We start from the raw sequence: 9320 nt of genomic DNA on the forward strand, positions 1-9320 counted from the left end.
ATGGCCAATGCTCTTCACGGAGGATTAAGTAGGAGTTGTTTTTTTCTTTCATGCATGTATAAAATCCCTTAGTTCTCTTTTCCTTTCTTGCCACAGAAATAGCAAGAGATACTTCACTGAGCTGCAACATACTGGCAACAAAACTGCACTGGCCCCAGCAGACAACAGCAGATGGGCGAACTCCCTGCTTTTCATCACCAGGAGAGCTAGAACCAGCAATGTGCTGCTGCCGATTCTTCCCTTCAGAGAAAACTGTTTGATGCCTGCAAGACTTGAAGCTCACTTTCTTATAAAGGAGAAGAGAAGCCTCTGACTGACAAAAAAACTCACTGTAAATGCAGATTTTCTTATATTTCTACTTGTAAAAGTGACTAAAGAAAAGTCTTGCTTGATTCCGTCCCATGTGCACAGCAACAACTTGGAAGGACTTGTTTTCTTTTTCTTCCTCCTCCCCCCCCCCCTTTTTTTTTTTTTTTAACCTGTGCTCTATCAGGTCTGTAATCTCTTGTGAACTCCTTTGCTGGCAATGAATACCACACATTTTGCGTTTTCCTTTCAGCCTGTGCTGCTTAATGTCACTGAAGACTTCAATGACTCAATTCTGAACAACAGAAGTGGTGATGGATTTTGTGAGCAGGTCTTCATAAAAGCTGAAGTCTTCTTGACTTTAGGGATCATCAGCCTCCTGGAAAACATCCTTGTCATTCTTGCAGTGCTGAAGAATGGAAACCTACATTCTCCCATGTATTTCTTCCTTTGTAGCTTGGCTGTGGCAGATATGTTAGTGAGCATGTCAAATGCCTTGGAGACTATCATGATTGCAATCCTGAGCAACGGCTATTTGATCATTGATGACCACTTTATTCAGCACATGGACAATGTTTTTGACTCAATGATTTGTATTTCTTTGGTAGCCTCAATTTGCAACCTCTTGGTTATAGCCATTGACAGGTACATAACTATTTTCTATGCTCTCCGTTACCACAGCATCATGACTGTGAAGAAAGCTTTAACCCTGATTGTGGTCATTTGGATTGCTTGTATCATCTGTGGCATCATATTCATTGCCTACTCAGAAAGCAAAACTGTCATTGTCTGTCTCATCACCATGTTCTTTACCATGCTGTTTCTCATGGCCTCCCTTTATGTTCACATGTTCTTGTTTGCACGCCTGCATGTTAAGCGGATTGCAGCCCTCCCCGTGGACGGGGTGCCCTACCAGCGCACCTGCATGAAGGGAGCTGTCACCATCACTATACTACTTGGTGTCTTCATTGTTTGCTGGGCACCTTTCTTTCTTCACCTCATTCTCATCATTTCTTGCCCAATGAATCCATACTGCGTCTGTTACACTTCACACTTCAATACATATCTGGTCTTGATAATGTGTAACTCGGTAATCGATCCACTCATTTATGCTTTCCGGAGTTTGGAGATGAGAAAGACTTTCAAAGAAATAGTGTGTTGCTGTTACGGTATGAGTGTGGGACAGTGCATGCTGTAACCCTCTAGTTTTGTATTGAGAATAGAGAGAGGATACACACAATAGGTGTATGAATATATATATATGTATCTAGATACACAGCAGCTCCACTTCAAAAGCAGTGCTTGAAGGGCACAGGAAAGAAAAAACAACCTTTACTTGATGCCTTGATTCATATTTTCAAAATGAAAACCAGATTCAACTAAATTATTTGGAATTATTTAAAAGTCATAACAGATGGAAATCCAGAGTGGTTTACCAAATTGCTTAAGAAACTTACTGGAAAAATGAATCCTGAAAGGAACTATTTTATAGAGACTGAAATAATATCTCTACCATTATTTTTTATTGTTGCTTTACCTATGTGCCACTATCAACAGCCCAGTGTTTTCTAAAAGATTCCATTAGTAACTTCTGTGGAAAGCTATTCGCTTGCAAGACAAATCAAAACACCAACACATAACAGCATTGCTCTACACTTACTCCCATGCCTCCACCTTCTTTTAAAAGAACTGATTGACATTTATGTTGCTTGCTATAAAGCACCCTGAGTAAAATTTCTGAAGGGTGAAAGTAAACATTCCTCTTGCAGTGAAATATTGTTACAGTAGAAATCAGTTAAGTGAAAAGGAACAGCTACTGTGTCAGTGATAGTGTGACTTAAGCAGCTGCCTGATAGAAGTGACTCACATGAAGAGGGCATTTACATTACTTATTGTGATATAGGACTATTATATCCCTGGATTTTTTTTAATTTTTTTTTTTTAACTGGAATGCACTGATCAATGTACTATTTGGTATATTAACAAAATAAGTCACAGAAACCTCCTTTTGATAAATTGTCACCAATGAGACCCATCCCTAGAAAATTTTGAAGACTACACAGATCTAAACACAAGGAATAAAATGTAAAATAGTTTATATTTAGCCTTGTGTAAAAGCTGCATGGAGTCTTTATAGATATCCATTTGGCTAAGTTAGGCACCTGGAAGAAATATGATGTGTGTGGCAGATATGACTTCTATGCTTTGGGAAATATATGGCTTATGTCAGTCTCTTTTTACTTAAAGAGCCACACACTGAGTTTGGTGGATGGACACTCCTGCACTGGAAACAGGAAAGCATCATGCTGTTTGCAATCATTTTCCAACTCTGTGTGCAAGTTGATGGCATGTAAAGCACGTAAATTCAGCTACAATAATTTAGTCTTTGTCTCTGCTTTTTATAGGAACAAACAATGTAAGTGGCCTTCAAATAGCATACTGTAACTGAGCAAAGGCTGACACGATTTGTATATAATACAACACACAGGCAGTATCACAGACAGTGCCAGACAAAGAAAACTCTTAGCCATTCTAAAGTCTACTTAGCACCTTTCTGGTATCTCACTTTTAGGAGGGGCAGTAACCTGAACCCCCCAGGGTTGTCTATCGCTTTCAAACAACTAAAAGACTGAAGAGTTTGGGGTTTTTTCCCCTCGTTTGAGTGGAGTTGCTATGTTGCTGTTATTTCGGGGGTTCTCCTTCTGTCAGTTTAGGAAGTTACCCAGACCAGAGCTTTCCCATCTACTCTGCCTCCAGTTCTGCATTCACACACTAGTCCTGGTACAACCCAGACGGATGGTGTTTCACTGCTACTGCCTCCAGAACCCAGCTCTGACTGTCCATGGGGAAGACATGTCCCACAGTTTGCAAATACTGACCCCTGTTTGACTGTGTTTTATTCTCAGCATCCTACAATCTCTATGTAGGGGAGCAACCTAACTTCCCAATCCTATGGAGTGTATAATTTTCATCGGGCCAAGGAACATCTCTCCCTGTGCTCTGGTTATATTCTGCACATCAGCTCAAACCAACGTCACACTCCCTATTTCCCTTGTCCTCTGATCACATCCTAAATTCCCTAATCACGTTCTCATTTCCTCCCTTAATCCCATCTCCAGACTTCCACCTTCCCAACACTCCCACTGTTCCCACTTACCTAATTTCATAACTTTTAATTAAAAAAAAAAAAAAAAAAACAACACCACTAAAAAATCCAAGGTCACTGTGGAGCACATGACAGAACAGGCACAGATTAATATCCTCCACATTTCAGGTAGAGACCAGAGAAAATCCCAACAACTGCCAAGTAAACCAAACGTGAATGCTTTCAGCCTTATTTGTGTCTCACAAATTACAGTTCAGCACTACTAAGATCTGTTCTGTTAGTTCAGCCTGTCTTATTCTGCAACACCTGGTGTGGCACATTAAGATGAACCGAAACATCAGCATAGGAAACCACACAACTGGCCTTTCATGATGTGGAAAGACTGTACCTACTTGTTGTAAAAAACTCTATTTGTTGTCCGTGTTATGTATCTTTATACTCTGGAGCATGGTTTGCCATGATATTCTGCCTCAGGTTATTGTGTATTTAGCTTTTATTGCACCTGATGTCCTACTTATTTCTCTTCTTAAGACTGACTCATATTGTGCTTTGCCTTTAAGGAAAAAATACATCTGTTGAATAAAACAATCTGAAGACATCACTTAGAATCATGTTTGCTTCTGTCAGAGCACCATGACATGTCAAACCACAGTCCTGGTGGTCTGGTTCACAAAACTAGAAATAGAGGCTAACACTAGGCAAAAATCTCCTAATTCTACATTTTGTCCACAGAGGTACACAAAAAATGAGAGGTAAAAAAGCCAGACTTCTCCATCTCACATGCAAACATGATAGAAAATCCATTAAATCCCTCAATGATCTCTTACACTTTCTGGCACCTGCCAGTGAAGGTACAGCTCCTCCCCACAGGTTATCCATGGAGATGGATGGTGGGTTTGTCCAGCCCCAGTTCCACATTCCCAAATCTAACTCACACTTTGGAAATCCATGGTGCAGCCCTCTGCACGGAGCCAGGATGGCAGCCATCACAAGCCCATCGGTGATGGGCAGGGACAGAAAAGTCATGGGACTGACCCCCACAATAGGAGGTAGCGAATGAACACTAACAGCTACAGCTCTAGGTGTGAAATGGAAGGGAGGGGAAGAACAGGACTGCACTCTAAGGAAATACCAGTGCTATCAGTTTCTGTGAGACCCATCTTAATGCTTCAGTGAGAAGGGAGTCCTGGAACTGGTGTGCAGCCATCCTCAGTGACAGAGCTGAAGCTCAAGTCAGGACTCATCTAAGAGATATGCAAGGACTGGAACATCAGCAGAAGCCCCCCAAAACAGTATCATTTCCCACCAGTGCACCCTATAGCTGTGTACATAGAGCAGAACAAAGACGTGACAGCAACACATGCTAGTACAGGGCAGCAGTCCTTACCATATGCTAGTAACCAGAGCAACATTTCTACCTGCTGAGAATCTGCCTCTGTTTATAATGGCAGTGAAAACTGAATACTTTCAGAGTTGTTACTATTAAGGATAATGTAAAATCTGTAAGAAGAAATGTTTCTTCCTTGGTAAGAGTGCTGGGCTGAACAAGACATATGCAGCTTCCCCCTAGACAGTATGAAAAATGGCAGACCGAGATAATATCCTTTTCATCTAAAGGTGCCATTTATATGGATTTATTGATTCAGTTTTTCTGCAAGAAAATCGGACAGTTCAGGAGCACTGTAAGATTACAGCTCAAAGACTGGTTAGAAAACCCTCATATATTCAGACAAATATTTGAATTCACAGGAGCATGACTTATCCTGCTTACTCAAAACGGCGTATTCTGCAAATTAGAGTCAGATTTGCTTCTTTTATATAAAATTCATCACTGCGCATGCAATTTTCCCATCAATAAAGGTCTAAATATTTTATAATTTAAAGCATTTGGCCTAATGGATAAATAACAAAGACCAGGCACAGAATTATGCAGTCAGCCAAGGTCATCAGTAGGGCCATTAGTACAAATACCTTGATTACCTCTTCACTGAAATAAGATGCTTCTGTTTGTTGAAGCCTAGTTTGGGACCACGGTTAGCTGTTTGCTTTGGTAGCTATACCTAAACCATTAAGGTGATTTTGATGCTCACCGAGGAATACTGCTTCACAACATACACTGGAAACCCCTTTACTGGGCAACCCAGCCCAATCTCAGTTCCACATCTCTGAGAGAAACCAGGTAACCTGGGCACTGAGACACGCAGCATGGGTACAGCAGATACAACTGTTCCAGAACAGCTTGTTTGTTCCCATCTCCACCACCCAAGAACAGAGGCAGGTTGCACTCAGCCCGATCGATATAAGATGATCCCTTCTGAATAAGGCATAGATATTTGGAGAGCATTCAGTGGGCTACAGCATGCAGAGCAGGGAGACTCACATCACTTGTATTAGCAATGTGAAGGTCAGCTCCAGATAATCACCGTAAATGTTGCTACCAAGTCACAATAGGACTCCGGTGTTCCCTCTTCAGAAGAGCTCTGGGTACAGGCATGGATCTCATTTTTTATCACAACTATAACACAATGCCCACATTCAATAAGCTTTCAGGTGGATGGCAGAGGAAAGAAACAGCCTTCAAAGAACACTACAAAGACTAATAAAAATTCTCATCCATATATATATCTCTAAGAAGAACATTCAGATAGTGCTGTTCTGCTCACTTTTGAAGGTTGAAACTTAAAAGGTTAAAATACAGCCTTGTTTTTAAGTTGTTCAATTATTAATGTACGTTAAGTGGACAGAGGCATAGAGGAAGGAAGGTAAAGCAGATTCTTAAGGCCAGAGCTACAGGTGAAGCCCATTTGCACAGGGGAAGCTCACTGCACTGGGAGCAGCACATCACCACAGCTGAACATTTCATTCTGTTCTTTCCTACGCTGCCACATAATGAGGTCACAATTCAAGTCAGACTTTACACTGATGAATGAAAACAAGCTCTATCAGATTCACTCCAAATAGAAAAACATAAGTTTTGGTGCTTTAAATCTGCTTGGAAAACAAGCATTTTTTATTCTTCTTGTTTAAAATTATTTTTTCCAGAAAAATACAAGTGTAGGGAAGCTTGCTCCAAACCCACTTTTCATAACCATCCACCATCATCACAATCATTATGTATTTCATAAGCAATTTAAATTGTAGCACAGGACTATGTTCATTCATCTCTCATAATACACACCTGTTCGCGTGAGCCTAAAATCACTGGGTAAGGTACCAACACAGGACCTTGCTACTGGCACCAGCGCTGATTGGAGCAAAAGGCCTGTTTCCATCACACTCACTGATTCAGCGCTATGCAAAGGTGCCCTAAACCCACCTGGTGCCGGGAGGCTTGTACATCACAGCCAAAATGGAAATGTCTCTGAAACAGAAACCATAAAAACTGGAACACAGTAAATTTGGTGTTTGTGCCATGCTGTATTGGTCTAATGGGGCAGAAGTCCAGAAGTACACCCTTTATCAGGAAAATCTAAACCAGGACTTCTAGGACTTAAGATAAATTTATATAAAATTCACATCATTCTGAAAACACTAATGACAAGATTAGACCTACTAGCTATTCTCACCCATTTAAATGGCTATGCACAAGAGGAAGACATACCTCCTTGTTCTGGGATGGTGATGGAAATTATTTATTCTCTACTCTTTGGTTGGTATGAATGTTCATAGTGCCACAGCTAAGTCTCTGCCCTAAGCAGTTATGAATTTCCAAGGGGTTTTTCTCTTGTTTTACACTTTTCATTTCTTTGTTTATGGAAAAAACACACAGCTTTTATTTCAGGCTTTTCCTCTCTTGTGATTACAAACAAGGAAGGCACTGCTGAAGTGATATTTACTTAGAAAATCCATAAATCCACAATTCTACTGCTCAAACTGCCTCCATTGGTAATAAACACAGTCAGTATTCACCTACCTGATGCAATTTTGGTTTGTTTTTTATCTATTACTTATTCAAGGTCAGAAATGAACATTCTAGAAAAAAAAAATATAGAGAGAAGTCCTCATTCACTGTAATGGGTGTAATAAGCAGCACAACACTTTCAACACATTACTGATATAATCATGACAATTATAAGGATGCACATTGGGGGTAAGCAGCAACTGAACTACGAAGTTAGAGGACAAACGTGATGGACTTAAGACTACTCTCTATTAACACAAATATTACAACTAGGTATTAATTGATGTAACAAGAATATGGTTTAAATTAACAGGATGAAGTCTTGGGTTTTTAAAATAAACACACATATGCTGAATCAGAAATACTTCCAGCTATTCAAATTCACTAACTTAACTTGAATTAGCCTTTAAGCACAGGTAAACCTGCAGACATCCTGAGAAATGTTTCTTTAGACTTACATATTCACAGAGGTACAAGAAACTAGGTGAGGCAAAACAACTGCAGACCTCCTGCCTATACACACCTGCTACTACACATGTTCCCCTTCAAGTTTGCTCACTTAACACAATCACATTTTATAGAAGCAGCCGGGTAGCAATTGCAGTGCCTCTCCACCTTCAAAAGCCGTGCTGCTGAAACAACCTACCCCAAAGGGGCCATTATACCAAGTGAGTTGATAATCAAGGCAGTGAAAAGGTGCAGCCGGGAGAATCAGTCTAAAGAGTTACTTCCTACGATGAGAAAAGGCAGTGAGGGCCTATTAGCACTCATTTCATTAAGGGTTCATATTACACCTTGACAGAGTTTTGCATGAGCATTGGTGTGTATGACTTAGAGCATGCTGAGAAAAGCGTAATTCAGAATAAGTGCATTAAGAAACAGAGTACTTCCTCTGCCATTAGCATACAGCTGTGAGGGTCATCTCAGGACTTCTTCAGCTCTAAGTGTATTTAATTCTTTTTTCCTTTTTATAACACCTTATTGCATGGTGGTGACTATTCCCAAAGGCTAATGTTGCAGGTAATGAAGTTCCTCTTCAGCAGTCACTGAAGAGGATGAGATTCTTTTACTCACTGGCTACAAAAGTCAAGGTAGGCCAGGAACAACTTTCTTCAGTTGACAGGGACTGCTAAATCTTAGCAGGCTAAATGTTTTTACCTAATTTCTAGTTTTGTCAAGGTAAGCAGCCAGACAAGATTCTACATTCAGGAAAAAAACAGAGAAGGAGCATGACTTCTTGAAATAACTTGCTTGGGGAACTAAGGAGTCTTTTCATCTCTACCTCAGTGAAAGACAGTGAATTTCTACCCAACCTTGTAGACCTTGACCTTCACAAATTTGAAATGAAATAGTGGAAAATTTACAAAGTTGCATTTTTATGAAATGTGTATATGATGGAAAGGGTCAGGCAGAGGCATCTCTATCCCTTCTAGTTATGCCATTGCCTCTGACATCATAGAGAAAATCTGGTTCTGAGACTGCCCAAAGCTGAGAGACCTGGAGCTATAGCACTGACAGCAGGCAGGAGTCCCAACATACAATAAGCTAATTCCATGAGTCATTGCAATTCAGATTTTCATCACCAGCAGGATCAACACCTCTAAGAAAATATTAGGGAAAAAAAAAAGTGAGGCAAGAGAAAACTGGATGGGAAATTAAAGTCTGAACAGCTGTGCAAAACAGCTACTGGAGGCATGCAGTGACATTTAAGACATGAGAGGGGGGCAACATCTGAGGATGGGTATCTTTGGTGTCTACCAACAGATAAGAACCATTAACTGTGCAATCAAGAGTCTGCCAGCTAATTAGTACAGACTTCATCTGTATTGTTGTTACTGTGTTAATTCACAAAGTCTACATGCTACTTGTGTCTTCAGCCTTTAAGAACAAAGCCCCTCTTCACAAAACACTTATCTCTCAAAATGATACTGAACTTATTCTCCATTTTGGCAAAACACCAGACCAATCCTTATAGCCTTTTATTGCCTGTCTTTTCATTGCAGTCAA

At 40.3% G+C, this 9320-nt stretch overlaps 1 protein-coding gene across 1 annotated transcript; it reads left to right on the forward strand.

Annotated features, from left to right (window-relative positions):
- Positions 1-526: 526 nt before the first annotated feature.
- On the forward strand, positions 527-1504 carry MC3R (melanocortin 3 receptor). The gene has a single exon (XM_074920238.1). The coding sequence runs from the start codon at positions 527-529 to the stop codon at positions 1502-1504; it is 978 nt and encodes a 325-aa protein (XP_074776339.1).
- Positions 1505-9320: the final 7816 nt, after the last annotated feature.

This window comes from Athene noctua, chromosome 16 (assembly GCF_965140245.1).
Source record: "Athene noctua chromosome 16, bAthNoc1.hap1.1, whole genome shotgun sequence".
Taxonomy (NCBI): Eukaryota; Metazoa; Chordata; class Aves; order Strigiformes; family Strigidae; genus Athene; species Athene noctua.